General features: G+C 31.8%; 9 protein-coding genes across 9 annotated transcripts, besides 7 other annotated features; 4 read left to right on the top strand and 5 right to left on the bottom strand.

Annotated features, from left to right (window-relative positions):
- Positions 1 to 328: 328 nt before the first annotated feature.
- Positions 329 to 1,433, top strand: CMU_017340 (ATP synthase F1, gamma subunit, putative; the record flags this gene model as incomplete). Its single annotated transcript, XM_002140295.1, has 3 exons — positions 329 to 484; positions 554 to 885; positions 959 to 1,433. The coding sequence occupies 3 exons, from the start codon at positions 329 to 331 to the stop codon at positions 1,431 to 1,433; spliced, it is 963 nt and encodes a 320-aa protein (XP_002140331.1).
- A 195-nt stretch (positions 1,434 to 1,628) lies between these two features.
- On the bottom strand, positions 1,629 to 2,693 carry CMU_017330 (uncharacterized protein; the record flags this gene model as incomplete). The annotated part of the gene is made up of 1 exon (XM_002140294.1): positions 1,629 to 2,693. One exon carries the CDS (start codon positions 2,691 to 2,693, stop codon positions 1,629 to 1,631), a length of 1,065 nt encoding a protein of 354 aa, XP_002140330.1.
- A 564-nt stretch (positions 2,694 to 3,257) lies between these two features.
- CMU_017320 (uncharacterized protein) lies at positions 3,258 to 4,191 on the top strand (the record flags this gene model as incomplete). Its single annotated transcript, XM_002140293.1, has 2 exons — positions 3,258 to 3,703; positions 3,768 to 4,191. 2 exons carry the CDS (start codon positions 3,258 to 3,260, stop codon positions 4,189 to 4,191), a joined length of 870 nt encoding a protein of 289 aa, XP_002140329.1.
- Positions 3,746 to 3,766: a sequence feature (AT_rich).
- A 55-nt stretch (positions 4,192 to 4,246) lies between the features above and the next one.
- Positions 4,247 to 6,772, bottom strand: CMU_017310 (phospholipase A-2-activating protein, putative; the record flags this gene model as incomplete). Its single annotated transcript, XM_002140292.1, has 1 exon — positions 4,247 to 6,772. One exon carries the CDS (start codon positions 6,770 to 6,772, stop codon positions 4,247 to 4,249), a length of 2,526 nt encoding a protein of 841 aa, XP_002140328.1.
- Positions 5,005 to 5,025: a sequence feature (AT_rich).
- A 1,460-nt stretch (positions 6,773 to 8,232) lies between the features above and the next one.
- Positions 8,233 to 8,303: a sequence feature (AT_rich).
- An 858-nt stretch (positions 8,304 to 9,161) lies between these two features.
- Positions 9,162 to 9,204: a sequence feature (AT_rich).
- Positions 9,205 to 9,467: 263 nt separating this feature from the next.
- On the bottom strand, positions 9,468 to 12,716 carry CMU_017300 (ubiquitin-activating enzyme E1 family protein; the record flags this gene model as incomplete). The annotated part of the gene is made up of 1 exon (XM_002140291.1): positions 9,468 to 12,716. The coding sequence occupies one exon, from the start codon at positions 12,714 to 12,716 to the stop codon at positions 9,468 to 9,470; it is 3,249 nt and encodes a 1,082-aa protein (XP_002140327.1).
- A 58-nt stretch (positions 12,717 to 12,774) lies between these two features.
- Positions 12,775 to 12,802: a sequence feature (AT_rich).
- Positions 12,803 to 13,582: 780 nt separating this feature from the next.
- Positions 13,583 to 13,620: a sequence feature (AT_rich).
- A 119-nt stretch (positions 13,621 to 13,739) lies between these two features.
- Positions 13,740 to 13,781: a sequence feature (AT_rich).
- Positions 13,782 to 14,315: 534 nt separating this feature from the next.
- CMU_017290 (uncharacterized protein) lies at positions 14,316 to 14,980 on the bottom strand (the record flags this gene model as incomplete). Its single annotated transcript, XM_002140290.1, has 3 exons — positions 14,316 to 14,725; positions 14,804 to 14,890; positions 14,959 to 14,980. 3 exons carry the CDS (start codon positions 14,978 to 14,980, stop codon positions 14,316 to 14,318), a joined length of 519 nt encoding a protein of 172 aa, XP_002140326.1.
- A 398-nt stretch (positions 14,981 to 15,378) lies between these two features.
- Positions 15,379 to 16,146, top strand: CMU_017280 (uncharacterized protein; the record flags this gene model as incomplete). The annotated part of the gene is made up of 1 exon (XM_002140289.1): positions 15,379 to 16,146. One exon carries the CDS (start codon positions 15,379 to 15,381, stop codon positions 16,144 to 16,146), a length of 768 nt encoding a protein of 255 aa, XP_002140325.1.
- An 84-nt stretch (positions 16,147 to 16,230) lies between these two features.
- On the bottom strand, positions 16,231 to 17,358 carry CMU_017270 (retinol dehydrogenase family protein; the record flags this gene model as incomplete). Its single annotated transcript, XM_002140288.1, has 1 exon — positions 16,231 to 17,358. The coding sequence occupies one exon, from the start codon at positions 17,356 to 17,358 to the stop codon at positions 16,231 to 16,233; it is 1,128 nt and encodes a 375-aa protein (XP_002140324.1).
- Positions 17,359 to 18,056: 698 nt separating this feature from the next.
- Positions 18,057 to 18,983, top strand: CMU_017260 (60S acidic ribosomal protein P0, putative; the record flags this gene model as incomplete). The annotated part of the gene is made up of 1 exon (XM_002140287.1): positions 18,057 to 18,983. One exon carries the CDS (start codon positions 18,057 to 18,059, stop codon positions 18,981 to 18,983), a length of 927 nt encoding a protein of 308 aa, XP_002140323.1.
- Between the last annotated feature and the right edge of the window lie 859 nt (positions 18,984 to 19,842).

The following is a 19,842-nucleotide window of genomic DNA, read 5'->3' as shown; positions in this document are numbered from 1 at the left end:
AGTGAAACCTCAAATTATAAATGGGGAGAGCAAAAATAAGGTAAATACCGCCTAATTTTGGCGGTATATTGCAGGTTGCTAAATATAATACTTTCATTTTAGTAAAAGTAGCTACTTTACCAAAAACTCAACTTTAAGTTACCTCACTAGTTGCTTATATTCTTATATATATTTTTAGAAATTAGTTTGGAACTTTGTAGGATTTGAAATAATTCGAAAAAATAGCAATATATGTAATATCAAGTTACATTTTAAATTACGTTACTTTGCAAACTGTAGTCAACTGTCTGTAAAGCGCTTGCAAACTAATTAATGAAATGGATTTAGAATGTCTATGAATAGAAATACTAGGAAATTACTATTTTGTTTACCTAAACATTTCAAGTTATGTAGATCATGGCAGATCAATAATGTATTATATTTAAGTACCGCAAATGAGAAGATAATTAAGACTAGGATGAAGTCTATTGAATCAATTCAAAAGGTTAGCTACTACTTAGTGAAATCCCTTTAAAAATATTAATTTAGTTAGATGGTGTAAATTTTAACTTAGATGACTAACGCGATGAAGGTAGTTGCTAGATCTAAACTTAAAAGTGACCAAAGGCGTTTTGAACCCTCACTGCACTTTACAACTACCCTTAAGAGTCTATTCAAAGACATATTCCCAGCTATAGAACTCAACAATAAAGGTGGAGAAGATGGCATAGTATATATATTGCTGCCATTAACTTCAGATAAAGGCCTTTGCGGTGGGTGTAACAGTGCCCTCGCTAATTTGACCAAACTTAAAATCAATGAATTAGAGTCACAGGGTTACAAAGTTCTCATTTGTGGTGTAGGTGAAAAAATTGGTAATATTTTACAACGAAACTATAGTAGCAGGTAAGTATGGCTTAAATACTACAAGTTAGTAATATGTTCTATAATTGTGAATTTTTTAAAATCACCTTTACAGATTTATCCACATGTTTTCTGGGATAGGCAAAGACTCTTTAAACTATTCCATGGCAACAGTAATATCCCAGAAGATTCTTAATGAAATGCTGAAGTACTCTAATTGTAAACTAGCTTTATTATACAACCAGGTCAGATCAGCTATTGCATTTGATATAGTTTTCGAACCATTAATAACTCCTAAGGATATACAAGAATCGATAAACTCGTCATGGGATTTAGATAAGAACTACGAGTTGGAGCCACAAAAGAGTGAGCTATTACCAGACTTCTATGAAATATACTTAGTGGCATCAATATTTGGTGCTATGCTCAATGGAAATATTGCTGAGAAATCATCAAGAGTATTTGCTATGGACAATGCCTGTAAAAATGCAGAGGAGATGATATCTTCTTTGACTATTTTGCATAATAAGTCACGGCAGTCAAGAATTACAATGGAGCTTATAGAAATTATTTCAGGTACAAACACATGATTAATGATGGATATAATAACTATTTACAAGGGATTAAATAGCATTAATAAATGTACTAAAGTGAAGACTAGGTATTCTCAGAATTTAAAGTTTCGGAGTCATCTTAAATAGCTTAATACTTGATTTTAGTTATTAATTAATTCTGACATACATCATTCGTGCCATAGGAAAATTTGCTTAAGAAGACTTTACATCTTACCGTCGTGTACCTGGCAAAGAGTTTGCAACAGAATTCCCCATTGTACTTGGCCTTCTCATACCAGGTGGAGGACCCATACCAGGTGGAAGACCCATACCAGGTGGAGGACCCATACCAGGTGGAGGACCCATACCAGGTGGAGGACCCATACCAGGTGGAGGACCCATACCAGGTGGAGGACCCATACCAGGTGGAGGACCCATACCAGGTGGAAGATTCATACCAGATGGAGGACCCATACCAGGCTGGAGACCAATACCAGGTGAAAGACCCATACCAGGGATCCAAGATTCTCCGACATTTTGTATCATTTCTGCTTGCCGCGCCTCACGAGTAGCTCTAGCCTCGAGATAATGAACAACAAGAACACCAATAGCACAAACTAAGAAGCATGCTGTAGCGCACATTGCTAAATATGAAGCATAGCCTAATGCAGGATAGGGATACTGCTGTGTTGAAACAATACCACTTATAGCTTCATATGTTGAATAACACCAATATACAATTCCAGCAATTGATAATATAGTTGATGTACTCCAAGCAAATAATAAAAAGTTCTTACTTTTCCCAAAGACGAATAACCAAACTATGCCAACTATCCCGATAATCACTGATATGGTTAATGCAGACATACATAAATATCCACCGTTTGCAAATTTGACATAGGAGGAGCATCGTGTCCTTAAAGCAGTCTGGCAGTCACTTGAACAATTACTACCCCATAATGTTTCTTGAACCTGTGAATAACTTACATATGTGCCAATCCAACTGCAAATATACTGCTCTACTGATGACCAGGGTCTTACTGATGATCCACCATTGTACCTGAATAAGTACAATCCAAACTCGGACTCTGAAACCTGCCATGTTTTAATATTACCCTTTTGTGTATACTGATATGTTATTGCTGGAGCAACTCTCCACCCATTTAATATTAGGGAAGCTATTTCTAGTATTACTGCTGTAGCTGCAACTGCAGATAAAACTTTCCATCCAATCCCAAGATCTTCCGATTGGTTCCTTGATGATGAACGTCCAACTATTCTGTTAAGAGTGTCCATTTCGTTGAACTCGGGAAGTATAATAGATATATAACTAACAAAGGGATTTTCTCCTTTGAAGTGTGTATATATGCTGAATTAACTTCCACTCTTAAGATATTAGACTTGTTAATCACCTATTGTATGCGATCACAAAGAGACCTATCGTCCTGTCTCTAATGCATGCAATAAAGGGTGCATTTTGAAACTTGATTTCTTTTATGGTCAACTTTGAGAGATTTTATTTTGAATATCAAGGACATCCTATATATTTCATCTTTATATTGTATAAAAGCTTGTGTTAATAGGTATAAGTTAGAAAATTGCCTTTTATAATAGGTCAGTCAAACTTAGATCACCTTCAACATAATAGCTAGCTAATAGAATTTTCTACTTTTCTAATCTAATACTAAGTGTACTATCTTTAGGATCAAGTATTTAGCCATTTATTTTATAGATTTTCTTTATATATCTAATCTATAAATATGCAAATTAAAGCTAGAGAAGTTGCTGCTATCAAATAGCGACAAGGACATGTTGGAGGGAAGTTCAGAAAAATTCAATAAAAATTGTTTAAATTTTAAAATGAACAGATTAGAACTGGCAATTACTCGTACTCTATTTGTCCTATTAACAGCTACTCTTGGTTTTCTTGCGATATTTTACTTTCCCTGGGTTCAAGATGATACTTCTCAAAGCTCACTCTATTATCTGAATGGGATCAAATTCAATTCAACAGCTACCTTTCTAGATTTCCAATATGCAAAGAATATGGCCTGTAACTATTCAGAATCTTATCAAGTAAATCCTCAATATTCAGAAAAGAATATTGAATTCGCAAATTTTTTTGAAAATCGAAATCCTGCACTTAATCCAATAGCTTATTGTAATTCAATCCAATTATTACCTTCTTTTTGTATAGCTACTGAGATCATCATTATAATTTCGCAAATTACATTGATTATTGTAGTTGTTGTTGCAAGCTCAAGAATTGTTCAATCTATTAATGATGCCTCAGTTCTTGTTCAAAGGTACGTTTGTTATTCACTTTGTAGATACTAAAGTGTAACCCCATTAAAAATTATTTTTTTTTAGGTTACATTATATTCAAATATCTTGTATAATATGTTCTCTTTTACCAACTATAGCAATTATCGTATTTTCACTGAGATTTAAGGACTCCTTTATATCACTACCAATTAAGTGGAGATTTGTTAGTGGTTTCTATATCACTCTATTTACAATATTCACACCTCTCTTAATAGCAGTTACTTATTGGTATGAAACCAAATTGTGGAGTGATGCATTTTATCAAGATCAATTACGATGGAGCAGAGGAGATGAGCAACAAAGAGTGCAACAATACATAGAGCAAATGCAGTACCCCCGTCAACCTAGTGATTTTCAGTCATTAATGGGAGGACTAAAAACTCCGGCAGATATGACTAGGGAAATGGATAAAAAGGAAGGATATAAAAATCACAAGCAGCAACTTCAAGGTCCATTGCTACCGATGTAGAGAGTTTAATAAATGATTCATTTTATATAAAGAATGTTCAAACTCATCCTGAGACCTATAGTTCTAATAATCTGCTTACCATCTTTACTAACGCTAAAGGTTGGCCCTTCATATCTGATTGACCCAGTAATTTAACTAGAAACCCATTTTCTACTAACATCTTTTTACATATAGCATTTGGGGATGAATCACTACAAATATTTCCAATAGTAATCAATGTAGTAGTCAATAATTCATTAGGTACTCGCGTATATTCTGATGTCTCCTCTAAATATAGTGGTATTAGCTTTAAGATAATCTTGATGCAAAATTCTTTACCTTTTGAGTTATTATACTCAAAAAATCCAATAGAATAATTTAGTAATAAACTTAAAAGTGAGCTTATGACATTGAAGTTGATTGACTGGTTTCTAGAAATGTGAAAGGACTTCTTAATAATGAGATCGACTGAATAGCTGATAGATGAAAGAACATCCTCGCAATGTTGGAGTAATACTTGCCTATTTGTATTATTGAAAAATGTATTACATAAGTATTTCAGACAAACCTGTATAAGTGGACCATAATAACTTGGATAAGTAGAAATCTCTTTTGTATTAACATTTTGGGCTACTGATGAAATTAACTTTAAGGCACAGGCTATTAACCACCATCCTTTGTCACTCCTCTTATGAATATCACTACTTTGTGGATATAGAGCAAGAATTCTCCACAGATCCAAAACAGGTACACATATTTCGGGGTTTGTAGTCCAGTATGACATCTTTCTATAGATAATATCAATTTCAACTGCTCTAAAAGAATTCTTAAAAGAAAAATTATTATTTTTTAAATCCTCCCTTATTTTTCGCAAAGCTTCTTCTAAGTACTTTTCTTCAACGTCATAAAGTCCAATTTCTGTAGAAGAGTCCATTGGTGTGCTATTTCTTATAGCTGCTCTTGGAGCTTCACGTAGTAGTTTCTCTACCAAGCCATCTATATTTGCTGATTTAAATACAATATAATTCAACATTGGGGTATATTTTTGTATATTAGAGTCTAAATTACCTCCAATTTGTTCGTTATCTCTTATCTGTACTATCTCCATTTGTTTTGTATTCTGCTTTATAAATTTACATATTGCCTCACAGTGGGTAATACTTATTTTCTCCCTAGCACAAAACTTTTGAGCAATCTCTAATATATTGTCACCATTATTATAAGGTAATTTCTTAAAAATTCCACTTCCATGTAGCTCTACATCAAATAAATAGTCATAATTCCCTTTAGGGAAATAAAAATCACCATCATAATAATTCTGTTTGTCAACTCCTATAACTTCACCAATCTTCTCCCAACTCTCTCCCTGCCATATATAAGAAACTATTAAATCTCCATCTCTAAACAGCTTTGTTTCACCTAATCTCTTTCCTTTATAAGCTTGTAACATATTTACATGTGGTAAATCACCTAGTGATTCAATATCATTTAAACCTAACTGTTGACTAGTAGTTCCTATTTTTAAGTTATTTGCTTCTTTCCTTTGCCTCTCACGTATTTCTAATGGCAGAGCTTTGTTAATATCTGTTGTCCACATTCTACATACCGAATCTTCAGATACAGATAAAATGGTATCTTCCATGTGCATTTCCACTACTTGCCAAACAGTAGCAGACATAGGAATTGACTGAACTGGTAAAATCTTATTAAGAGAATTATAATCCCAAATAACTATTGTACAGTCATCTGAAGCAGTAAAAAATCTATTTGGATGTTTCTTAGAAGTGCATACACTAAAAACAAAGGATGTATGAGCTGAGAGAGTTGCCAAGTGTTTGAGTTCTACAGATAACGAACTAAAGAAGTTGATATCCCATATCTTTATTTTTGTGTCATTTGAAGCAGAAAGGACTCTGAAACATGACTTTTCATAACTTTCGCAATTAACTAGCAGCTCTATTGAACGTATAATGTCATCATGAGCATCGTCATAATTATAAATGCATTGACCAGAGCTTGAATTCCATACGCGTAGTTTCTTATCTTGACTTCCAGTTATTATATAAACAACATTGTCAAATAAAATGGGTGTCACTGCTGTAGTCACAGCATGCGAATGACCATTTAACACGAATATACATATTCCGGTCAAAATATTCCATACTCTTGCGGTCCCATCCCAACTACCTGATACCAATAGTTGTGCAGATGGTATTTCTGATAGACTGCACACTGCAGATGTGTGACCCTCAAATGTAAGTATTATAGAGCCATCATCTGCTGAAACCCTATGTATGATCTGATCTAAACCTGAAGAGTAAAATGACATGGCTTCTTCACTATTTCCAACTCCAATAGATGAAGCTTCAAGAGTTAAAGTATATCTCTTATGATACATTAGTGACATATCTACAACCCATTCAGTACTTAAGTTATCATCTCCAGTAATAGTCCTTTTTCTCCAAATGATAATTTTGTTGTCTTGGCCACCAGTTACTATACGATCATCTTTCAATATGCAAATACATCGGATAGATTTTGTATGACCATGCAATTCAGATGACAAGTAATAAATTTCATTAACCAAATTATTTTCGAACATTGTTAGTATATTTAAAATTTTCCAAGCTAATCAACCAGGATCCCTAATATAAGCTTGACAAACGCGCTAACAGACAAGCAATAGTGTGTATGAAAGTAACTTTTTAAGTTTAGAGGATATAGTTTTAATCAAGAATCAATACATAGATATTTACTTACAAAACCTTTAAGATAATATCTGGGCCTTTGCCAATATTCTTTTATATTTAAATGTGAATATAGAATGTAACTTTTAAGCTTGAAAGCAACCTATAGCTTTATAAGAAATAAGTTGCAATTTATATAATTTCACTTATAATAGTTATTAGAATAAATACTACTGAAATTTATTACTTTCCTAGATATATCTTTTTTCTAATATTATGGTAATGTTAAGATTGAGAATTAAGCTAAAATACAATTATTCCCATTAATAAATAGTTGCAAAGACAACTTTTCATACCTAAAAGCCTTATCCAATATGTACAAATAATCTTGTTCGAACTTATATTCAGATATATCCAAAAGTAGAATTTTAATTTGTATTCATATACAAATAAATATGATATCTAAGTTAAGAGATTTTTTAAATATTAAGTGAAAAAATTAGTTCGGCTTTAATTAATAATAAAGTCAGTAGGAGATAAAATAATTAGGAATTACTAAGTTTAGCTGCTAAATAAAAGCTTGTTTTTTTGTTCTATAGCAATTAATTTTTTTTAAAGATGTAATTATCATCTTTTTGTACTACCAACTCTTAAAATCTGATTGCATGAAAGTTGTAAAGAATTGTTTATATACACTTCACATCATAAAACAAAAAGATTATTACTGTAAAATAAACTAACACTTACTTCAATCCATTTAAGTCATTAAAAAGAATAATAAGTTCATTAGAAACTAAACGAATTTGGGTTATAATTAGAGGTGAAAATTCTTACAGAAGAAGTGAAACAAAGAAATCACAAATAAGTCAAGTTGAATATTAACTGGAAGAACTAAGACTGAAATTTAAAATCGAACCAATAAATAAAACAATACAACAGTGCGCTAAATTGTAATTAATTTAGTGAATTTGTGATAAAAATAGCTTGTTAAACAGCGTTAGTAAAAAAAAAAAAAAGTTTCCCCGAAGATATTAACGTAAATTAATGAATTCAATTATCACAATAAGTAGCGCCAAAAGTACTTTGTATGGGCTTCATGGTAGTACCCATAATACAACAGAAGTAATGAACCAATAATCCCACCCTTTATTAGATATAAATAATGAGTTTTTGTTAATAAAGGGACTCACATAAATTTAGGTTCATTAGAAAGGTCTAATAAAGATAATATAGACTAAAATTTTATATTATGGAGATAGGGTAATCAAAAGTAGCTTTACAAGAGTAATATTACCAACAATGAAAAAAAATGATTTTGTATAGCGCTGAAGACTATAAAAAGTATTTTGATGAAATTAGTAAATATTATGTAAGCAAAAAAAAAATTAATTATTAAGTGTGATTAATTCAATTATATTTCATGTTAAATTGAAAATTAATATAAATGTAGCTTGAACTCTATTAAAATCTATTACAGGTATAATGGAAATTTAGAGATGAAGAATAATCAAAGTAGCAATACTCTGAGTTGTAATATGAGTAGTTGTTGTACTCTTTTATATATGACTAGAGTTTTTTAAAGTAAGAAATCTACTCTTAGTTTCACTAGGGTTTAGATATCAAAGTTTTAATTGCAAACTCCTGTAGGACTTAAAGGTGTACTAAAAAAAAGTACCGAAGATGAATATATATATCTAGTAACAAAAAGTGATATTTAATAGATTGATCAGTGTAATGCTATTAATAATTTGCGAAACTCGCAGGATCAAAATATTTTAGAGTTTATTTGTTGAGTTTGATAAATAAGAAGTATAGACTGAGTATTAAACATATATAAGAAATTTGAGGGAAATATGAACTAAGGGTTGTGTTCTTGCATTAAAATATTAATTTACTTGTGAATAATATATTAAAATTGACTTTTACTTTTAATTACATTGATTTTACATTATTAAGTGTACTACTTCTACTTATATTAATTCAGGCATAGTGATAATACTTTGTAATTAATTCTTAGGATAATAAATCAGAGACTGAAAATATATCCAAATGTTAAATGATTCTATAGCTTGTAATATTCATGTAGTTATATCTTTATAGTAGTCGTATGTTTTATTTACTATAAATTCTAGCCCCGTAGATATTGCAAATATCATACTATATATATATATATTGTATTAAATAGTAGTCAATATTTATTTATGTAATACCTTCACTTTCTAGCTATAGATATTTAAGATAAGTCTAAAGCTAGCTGAATTGATACTTTTTATTTTGCATGCAAATTTTCTACCAGTCACTTCCTATAATAAATTAAACATTACATTAAAAAAATAAAGTAATATATGATTTAGCTAGCAGATATAAGTTAAGTGGCAAGCATAGTAATAGATTTAGTGAAGAAAATTAGCAAGTTTCTATATTTAAATGTTTACAATTAAAGATCTAAAGTTAAATTTTTGTTAGTTTGAAATTAGCTATTTTCTGACATGTAGTATAACATTTCTACTAAATACTTAAGGATTTAAGCACTTAATTGATGAGATCTGTAAATTCCCGAATATTTCAACAGATACTTCTACAAGTTAATGTAATTTATTCATATTACACTCATTTAAAAGTAAATTTAATAGTGGGGATAATAACATCAGTTCCATCTTCAGTATCACAGCAGCTTGCTTCTAGTGCCAAGTAATTCCTGTTAATTGGCAAAGACTTCTTTGTAAGTTGCTCAGCCAAAGAACTAATAGGAACAGTTTTGCGGTTACTGTGAGATGGTATATATGCATTATATAAGCATACATTCCCCAACGAGAGTATTTGAACTTCTAGTTGCATAGTTTTGCGCAAATAGTTGATAATATCTTCTATTGTCCCATTAGGATAAGAAATCACTATCTTATCCCAAGCTGTAAAACCCTCAGGTTTAGCTTTAACGGGGCCTCCAACAATAGGATCATAATCCTTAGATTTTGTTTGTGGAGGAGGTAGTGGTTCTGTTATAACAAACAAGGGTAGGGATAGATTTATAAATGAATTCTTGAAGTCTTCAATTTTACGACTTGTTCTAGAAGCAACTTTCAAAATTTCAAAAGATACCAAACCTGTGATCATTGCCGTTGTAGTTGCCATTGCTGGTATGATACGACCAGCAATCATCTTGCACTTGTGATGGTCACACTCTGGAATTGAGTAATTTCGAGCTCGAAGATTTGCTGAAGCATTTATAAATGCAATGTGAAAATTAGTATCATCATCTTTCTCAAACTCAATAGGCTGTATTATCTGTAGACACTTCATAATGGCATCTTTTGAAAGAGTTGATAGAAATTTCATATTTACTTCAATCCTAATAGATTCACTTTGAGCATTGTTTGCATTATTGTCGATATTATTTGACTTCTTATGTTCTGCTCTATCTGAGTCATCAACTTCTATAAATATATTTTTTGGCACAAATTCCGGTAATACCATATTTTGAGAAACTTTGTAAATAATGTCATAATCTGTAATATAAGGAAGCTTTAGTATAAAAGCAAAGAGGTTTGCTGTTGCTAATACAAAACTAAAGTGTAAAGGATCTTTTATATCAAATTGTTGAGGTATTGGACATCTTTTTGGACCTGACCAAAATGGCGAACCATCTGAGTTCAGATGATTAGGTGGAAAGTTCGTTAGAAGTTGTCTTATTTGTAAGTAGAAGTAGTCATTAAATAGTAGAATAGCCCTTTTGATACAATCTTCATGAGTAGGGCTATCTGTTTGTAGGACACATCTTATTAATTCGCAAATTTTCTCAGTTTTTTCAAATAAAACATTAGGATTAACTTCACTTTTTAAACGTGAAAAGTAATTTTCTGGATCCTGTAAAAATGTTATAGTCTCTTTAGGGTTGTCAGTAAAAATTCCTTGGAATGCATCTCTACTCCATTCAATTGTATGTTCAATTGCATGGGGAAAGTGCTTCAGTGTGCAAAGAGGAATACTCTCTTCAGCAGGGTCACGGTTATCTGCATATGACTGAGTTCTATGTGGTAAATATGTCTCACTATTAGCTTTTGTTCCTAATGTCCCACTTTCTAGAAGTGGTTTTTCAAACCACAGACACCGATCATTAATATACATCCTTGATGGGACATTATCTAGTGCATTGACAATAAAATTCAACTTATACCAAAAGTTATCATCAAATGCATCTTCAGTTTCAGTACCTACGCGTGTTTGCATAGATTCAATATTAAAATTTGCATTTATTTCTTTAATTACTTGTCCTGCTACTAAACTCTTCGATGAGCCAACATGATACTGTCTGAATAAAAATTGGCGATTTAAATTTGACACCTCAATATTATCCATATCTGTTATAGTGACTAGACCATTTCCACAACCTACTCCCATCAAAGCCATACTTTTTAAATATTCACATCCCAATGCACCAGCTCCTACTAAAAAGACATGCAAGGAACCTAAAATAGATTGAAATGAACGACCAAATATGGCTATTTGATCGTCATATCGACTGTTCGATAATGTAAAGTCACTTGTTTGACAAATAGATGTTTCTAATTCACAATTATGCATATTCAATATTTCAAATGCATCGAATAAGAAATATTGTCGTAATGGCATATATTTACCAACGGACTTTACAATTTCCTGGGCTGTAATCCCTCCAAGAAAAGCTGCCATAGGAGAAATACAGCTACGTGAGTATTTACAGACGCTAGTTACAATCTGAGTATCAATACTATCAACAGTAATAATATTACACTTAACAGAAGTATCATGAGCTGCTGCTCTTTTTTTAGCATCATTATTCAAGTTATTGGCAATTTTTATACATTCTTGTATCGCATTTATATCTTCATGAGAAGGTCTATGGCCATGAATATCACAATATTGCATTACAGCATAAATAGCAAAGAACAATTGCTCTGATCTACCAAATTTAGTCAAATCAGGAACTATCAGCATATCTTGGTCATCACATAAAGGGTTTTGCATAGACTCAGCTAATGAACGAAATTTAAGTATAGTTGGGACTTTTACTTGAGTAACAATACCTTCTCTCAAATATGGTGATAAATCATTGGTATCAATATCAATTGTGAACTGATGCTTACCAGTAACTGTAATCTTGTAAGGTCCTGATTCATTGAGTTCTGACATTCCTTGAATTTCCCTAAATGTAACATAATCTCCATCTTGGAATGGTAAGATTTTCTCTGCAAGGCAAGTTACTGTTGTAGGACTAGAACCTTTAGATATATTAGCAATTATGGCACTTTTCGGTTCCTCACCCGTACTATCAAAGACACAGAATTCAGGTCCAAAATCCACAAAAATGGAACCACACAGTCCTAAAGAATTAGCAGAAATGAATTTAACTGAGGGAGTCCGTAATCTACAATACGAATTATATAGTAATTGTTGTCGTAGTGGGATATCAGAGCATACAACTACATCATGCTCTAAGATAATCTCTTCAGTAATAGTCCCATTATATACAGAGATTGAAACATAATCATTTAGGCATTCTAACTTTTTTATGCAGGCACCAGATCTTGTATCTCCCTTGCTTACATTGCTTTCTGATATATAAAAGTTTGCCCCCATATCAGAAAATGTGCAAATTTGATCATCTACAATAGTTACAGATTTGGGACCCGCTAAAACAATATTTTTGGCAACCTCTATTCCTAATCCACGGAGGCCAATAATAAGAACTCTTAATTGTATTAGCTTCCCCATTGCTTCTAAACCCAGTGTCCCAATCTGCCGACTATATAGGTTAGTATCTATATTGCTATCTCCAGCTGAGTTTGCCATATAATGGGATTTAGAACCAAAGCCCTTCATACTTTCTTCAGTCACTTTTTTTTCCTAAAATATCCAATAATTGGAATGAGTAATCTCGTTATATAAATTTATAATATTAAAAATAACTCAAATGGGGCGGGTCAATTTTTTTCTATTGGCGAAGATCTATATATGTGATAGTTGTGAACTCTAAACTTGTAACACAGCGAGAAAAAAAGGTAGTACTAGATATGATAAGCAAGGAAAAAGTAACACTTGTATAAACTACTGTAAAAGTATTGATATCTTATTGTGTGTTCTGTTTACACTATACCTAATTAGAGAGACGTTACATCTCTTACAACTAATTATTACAACAAAAAGAATGAGGCCTTGATTCTGTGAATCTAGTTTTTCTAATATCACTAGGATATTCTCAATGATCATACTTAGAATATAAATTACTAGCCTAGTCATTTAAAATAACTGAACTTAATATATATTTATTGGAGTTAGGGAACAGATTCCTTAATATTGTTAATTTCAACCTTTTCTTATATTCCAAGTCTAGAAGTTAAGTTAAATAATTGAAGTCAGTCGAAGTAAAAAGTGGTTACTTTAGACTATCTCTGTTTCTAATGAGGTGGTATAAAATGTAATAGTAATCTATTTTAAATATACTTGTTGAATTTGGGTCTTATTGTAAATATCTTTATTAGTTATATTTTGTTATACATTTTTGATATATTAATATCAAATGAATACTTTCTAACATTAGAATACTATTATTTAATGAGTTAGAGGTATTTCTAATATGTATCAGTACTTGTAACTCAAAATTGGAGCTATTTTGATTCTTTCTAAGAAGCTAGTAATTTAGATAAAATATTACTAATGTAAGACAGTAAAATCAGTATTTATCAATCAAAAAAATTTTTTTCTATAATAAAGTTTTTATAAATAAGGGGGAAATATAGCAAGAATTAATTCAGTAAAACTTAAATTAAGAAAATTATGGGTATAGAAGAAAAGGAAATGATCTCTCTTTAGCAGAGCTGATATGAATACATTTTGAAATGTAAGTAATTTTAAATGTAAATATTACTTTAATGTTATTAATTTAAACTTGAGAAGCACTTTAATTTAGCAAAACCAAAATTAATGAAGGAGTAAAACAAGTTTTTAGCAAGAAATAAATAATAAATTGGGATCAATTCAAATAAAGTCAACTACTTAATATTTTGACAGCTGGTGTAGAATACTTATTGGCAAATTAGTTAAAATATTGAATTGTAGTCAATTCCTTAGTGGAGTAATAAAATTACCTCTATATATTAGAAGAGTACACACAGAATATTATATCAATATAAAAGTATATAAACTAGGATAGTTCTGAGTTTTAAAGATCTCTTGATAGTAATGTGGTAATATTTAATTTAAAGCACACTACCTAAATAACATTTAGAAACACCTAAAGGTAATGATTCATTATCAATCTTATTTAGAAAGGTATAAAATAAAATACAAAAGCTTTTAAATATTGTACACATTTTATCTCTATTCCTTAAAGTATAAATACACTATTTTAAAACCTCTCAGATTATCCTTTATATCAAATAATGATCTGAATCTTAAGCTCTTTAAAAAACTATCGATAAATTAGCAACTTTTTTGCTTCTGGATTCTCTCTTGAAACTTTTCAATTACTCTACGTATTCTTTCTAGAGCTCTCTGGTCTGTTCCAATACAATTCTCCGGTAAATATGGAGGAGCAACAGTAATACCCATAACTTCAATATTGCTGCCATTCCAACGACAATTGGGATGAGTTTTGTGAATGAAGTTGAATGTAGCTTGTCCCATTGGTGTTACATTTGTGCCCCAGCAATGCAGATTTGATTTTATCTTATTGATTGCTACTTCTTCTCTATCATTTATAATAGAAATATAATTAGAAGGTAACTCTGTTTTTAGTGGCTCTACTTTTGAGTTCTCGCATGGTGCTATTTTCTTAATTACATCGTTCCGTATCATTTGGAAAGTGCTGAAACCTGGTCTAATATCCTCCTCTACAATTACAAAATAAGGTGACATCAATAGTCTATATTTCATCTTAGTTTGAATAATTCAGGGCTCTATAAACTTACTTAGCACAGTAAATTCTCCATTAGGAGCAATGCAACAAACACATCCATGGTACTCTTCATTACTTAGTGTTGTTAAAGTAACTGAATCTATGCAAACAATCAGTTTATAATAAAAGTTATATCAAGGAAACTTATTTTAGTCCGGTGGTACTTACCTGAAATTGTCAACGATTTCATTTTAAGTACCCAATAAAGAGCTGCTGCTCCAGTTCACTATAACATCCTAGCGGTAGTCAAATCCCTATAAAGCGCCAGAAGATAAATAAGATAAAACTTTACAAAGTGAAGAAATAGCTACGATATACGGGTATCAAAATATGCAAATAAAAAGTCAATAATTAGTACAATTTCTAATAACTATGAAATAACCAAGCTTGAGTAGTATTCTACTTATTTTGCCCATTTTAAATTACCACAGGAAAGCGCCAAAAAACCACTTTTTAGGATTGTGTGTTAGCTAACGCCCTGTCGTGAGAGATAAGTGCGGGATTCCTGTAGAGAAATTGCTTGTATGTAGAAAAAGTTCTAACTGGGAACTTATGTATGAGTTGAAGGAAAGATAAACTAGAGTACAGATGGATAGCTTTTTAGGGAAGTACCTTGGATGGTGTACTTTTGGTGTAAATCTGAATCTTGAAAACTGTGAATTGTGTACCGAGGGTTCAAAACACGAGCTTGGTGAAAAGGCATTGAACAAATTAGTTAAAAGTAAAGCATTTGTAGACTATAGCGACTGCATTGATGAGGCAGTTATAAAGATGGAAGCTAGGAGACTGAGCCATAATTCAACCATTATGCAGTATATGGCTGAGGTCCCAGAAAGTATAAAGCATGAGAAAATAGAAAGATTCAAAGAAGAAGCAACTTCATTTGCTAGTGAGATGATAAATGGAATAAATGTAGAGATTATATTAGGAGATAGTAAGGCACATCCAGTACAGTTATCATTAAATAGAGAATTTAATTCCCTTGCATTACGAAGACGAGGGAAGAAACTCACTTTGCCATTGGCTACCATAAGGTGTATTGAAAAAACTTCCCAAAAGCTAATTGATGATGCACCTGAATTAGCATCAGTTGAAAAGGCAGAATTTGAACGAATTGTTGCAGTTTCTACAATAACAGATGATTGGTATATTTTTGTTATGAAAAATAGTGAAATGAGAGATAAATTTTACCATCAAATGAGAATAATAGTTGCTTCTGTGAAGATATCTCTTGCAGGAGACGAAAAGTATTGGGGAAACATATATAAGGATCAACACAATGAAGCTGTAAAAATAGAGGATGATTCTGAAGCAGCTTACTTGTTTCAAGATGAGAGAGAAGAACATAGACATTAGATATTTTGATATGAAGTTATCTTAAAAAAGATGCTTTCTTGTATGTTATGTAGATTGCAATTTTGAGATTATTTGTAACTAGAATTATACTATTTTCTTGCAAAGTGAATCACTGATATCCCATAATTCTTCCGACACATGCATATCTAGGGATATTGGGCTAGAAACTGAAACATTGCACTCAGAGTAGTAGGCTCCAGGAGCCAAATTATATAGAGGTGTAGTGCAACAGTATAATGTAGTTTGAGCTCCGCTTTTGGCTGTTTTAAAGAATAACTTAATTATATATATAAATAGACTCCAGGGTATAGAATAGTATTCATCAATATGACGTGATAAACATGTAAAGACACACCCAGGATGAACGGAAAATGCGTTAACTCCTAGTTTACCATATCGCTTCTGCAATTCCCTTGTAAAGTAGATATTGCAAATCTTACTAATACTATAAGAGTATGAAGGTGAATAATCCTCACATTTGATATTTTGCACTTTTTCAATATTAAAGCCACTCCAAGCAGCTAAATGAGCAATACTAGATAAGTTGATAATTCTGGCTTTAGAACTTAATATGAGTGGTAATAATTTTTGTGTCAGATAAAAGTGCCCTAAATAGTTTGTCATAAATTGCAACTCCAAATTGTTACATAGTTTATAGGGACAACTCATTATCCCTGCATTATTTATTAATATATCTACTTTTTGGACTTCTCCCATAATTACCTGTGCAGCCTTATCTATACTATGTAAATCAGATAAATCACACTCAATAACTACAATTTTACTTTCCATTATGCCAGAAAACTTAACAATTAAATCTTTTGCTTTTACTGCTTTCTCCATGTCTCTACAACACATAATTAATTTAGAAACTCCCCATATAGCTAACTGTTTTGCAGTTTCATAGCCAATCCCACAGTTACTACCTGTAATAATCACTATTTTGTTGTCCATAATGTCGTTTCTAGAAAGTATATCTTGTGGTAAATTTTTACCTTGTGCAATTTTACGACATATAACCAGAATAAATACACTGTATCCAATATATACCAAGATAGTTATTTTAGTCGTTAAATATGGAAAGGTATAAATATCAAGATAATATATAATAAATGGCACTTTTAAGCTTGCTAACAAAAAACAAAAGCTGCGTACAGCTGGTTCAGAGAACAGAGATCGCAAAAGTACATATACCAATATTAAAAAAGACATATTCCTCTTTTAAGGTTAGCTATATAAAAGATCTTAATTTGTATTAAGTTAAGTACAACTATACATTTCTATAATTTTTCTTGGGATCTTTACGGGTGTACCCCCTCTCAATATCGATAATTACCAAGTAACACTGAGGTTATGACTACCAATTTGTGAATCTACTAGCACCTATATACCAAAACAAAGACTTCACTTGTAGAAGCTCTAGTTATAATAGTTTTTAAAGTATTATATGGAGGAGTTCCAAACTAAATTAGAGAAATCGAATGTATAATTCACGATTCTAGAAAAAAGTACATAAGTATTACTACTGGAGTGTAAGCAACAATTCAAATAGTGGCATAAACTCAAGATCTACCAAATTAAATCCCCAATATCTACCTACTAAACTAAGTATAAATTACTTCCAGCTTACAAATTCCTTCAGAAGTTACCTTTAGTATAACATTATCCAATAATACCGCCGTCTCATACTAATAGCGCAATTTCGTAGTAATAATAGGTATAAAACGGTAATCTGTCTTCAGTAGACGTCTTAGTGTGGTTCAAAGCTAACTATATCACTGTGAAAATTTTGAAATAATTACTGCAATATTCTTGTGGTTAAATTGATTGGACAGGCATCAGCACTGACAGTCTCCACAAGTACTGAATATAATTACGGGATTTGAATAACTACTTGGAACAAGCAAAAGATGCCATCTCCAGAGAAAGCAGCCAAAAAGAAGATTTACTTTGAGCGTCTTGCTGAATATGCTACCTCTTATCCAAGAATCTTAGTGGCTAATGCTGACCATGTAGGGTCGAAGCAAATGGCTGATATACGCCTGGCCTTGAGAGGGAAGGCAGCAATTTTGATGGGCAAGAATACAATGATTCGCACTGCGCTGAAGCAGATGCTAACATCCCATCCTGAAATTGAGAAGTTAATTGATTTAATTCGTCTCAATATTGGCCTAATATTTTGCATAGATGAGCCATCAGAAGTCCGCAAGGTAATTAGTGAGTACCAAGTGCCAGCTCCTGCTCGTCAAGGTGTCATAGCACCTTGTGATGTAACTGTACCTGCAGGTGCTACGGGACTTGATCCATCTCAAACATCTTTTTTCCAAGCTTTAGGTATTGCAACTAAGATTGTGAAGGGTCAAGTAGAGATTCAGTCAGATGTGCACTTAATTGAAGAGGGAAAAAAAGTCACAGCTTCTCAGGCTGTCTTGCTTCAGAAACTTAATATTAAACCTTTTTCATATGGGCTGAAAATCAATAGTATTTATGATCATGGAAGTGTCTATAGTTCAAGTGTATTAGATATCACCCCAGAAGACTTAATATCTAGAGTTACAGAAGCTACAAAGTATATTGCTGCACTGTCAAAAGAGACAGGTGTCCCAACATTACCATCTGCTCGTGATGGGATTATTTCTGCATTTAGACACTGCGTGGCTCTTGGTATTGAGGCTGGGTTTGATTTTCCCCAGTTGCAAACAATTAAGGATGCTCTAGCAAATCCACAGCAACATAATGTAGCTGTTACATCAAATGCTTCTGTCCCATCTGCAGCTACTGTAGTAGAGGAAGAAGAGGAAGAAGAGGAAGATCTAGGTTTTTCACTTTTTGACTAAAACTTCTAAGTATTTCTATTGCAATATATTCTTTTCTAATTACTTTATTTTTCACAGTTCATCCACTAGAAAATGGAGCAAGGTTCGGGAGTTTCAGTCCTCTGGCGCTCAGATCCCCAACACTTTAATTCACCTATTGTTTAGTCCATGAATACATCTCAAAATGGATGAAAGCTTTAATTTCCCAAATTTAGAAGGAATTAAGGAAATAAAGAGGTTTGGGGGAAAAATATATTAGTAACTTAAATGGGATTTTGAAATTTCCGGAGATTATAGTAGTGAAGAAATTCCTAGCTTGCACGAACTAAAAGAGTGATGACAAATAGAAAGTTTTGATTATAAAGATAACAATTCTAAAGAGGAAATTTATGGGCGTAGATCTTTAGTTTTTAAAAAGAAAGATGAGCTGAGAAGGAAAGGAAGTTGAGGGGATGAGGTCAACTCAAGTGATTCATCAAATGATGAGTAGTTAAAATCAACTGAATATATTACCAATAATAAATAACTAGGGCAAACCAAAAGAATATAATAAAATACAAGAGCATGTTATTTGTAAGCAAGCTGACACTGTAGATAAATACATAAAAGACTTAGTGATTTGTTTGGAAATAAATGAAATAGTTCCTCAAGTACTAAGGAAACTAACCTTAGGAGAAGAAGCATTAATGGAGGATAATTTATCAACTAAATTTCACAAAAAGAAAAAACAAAAACATTTGTCTTTATTAGAAATAAGTGCTATTTCAAATCAAAGTTACAGTAAATAATGTGGATCTAAATTTAGAAAAAATGATTGCAAGAGAACAAATGTATAACTAATATATGCGGCAAACTAGCTTTATCTAGGTATATTGATATA

Source organism: Cryptosporidium muris, genomic scaffold (genome assembly GCF_000006515.1).
Source record: "Cryptosporidium muris RN66 scf_1106632373407 genomic scaffold, whole genome shotgun sequence".
NCBI classification, from domain to species: Eukaryota; Apicomplexa; class Conoidasida; order Eucoccidiorida; family Cryptosporidiidae; genus Cryptosporidium; species Cryptosporidium muris.
Note: the sequence above shows the minus strand (reverse complement) of the source record. Positions and strands in the feature narration are given on the sequence as shown.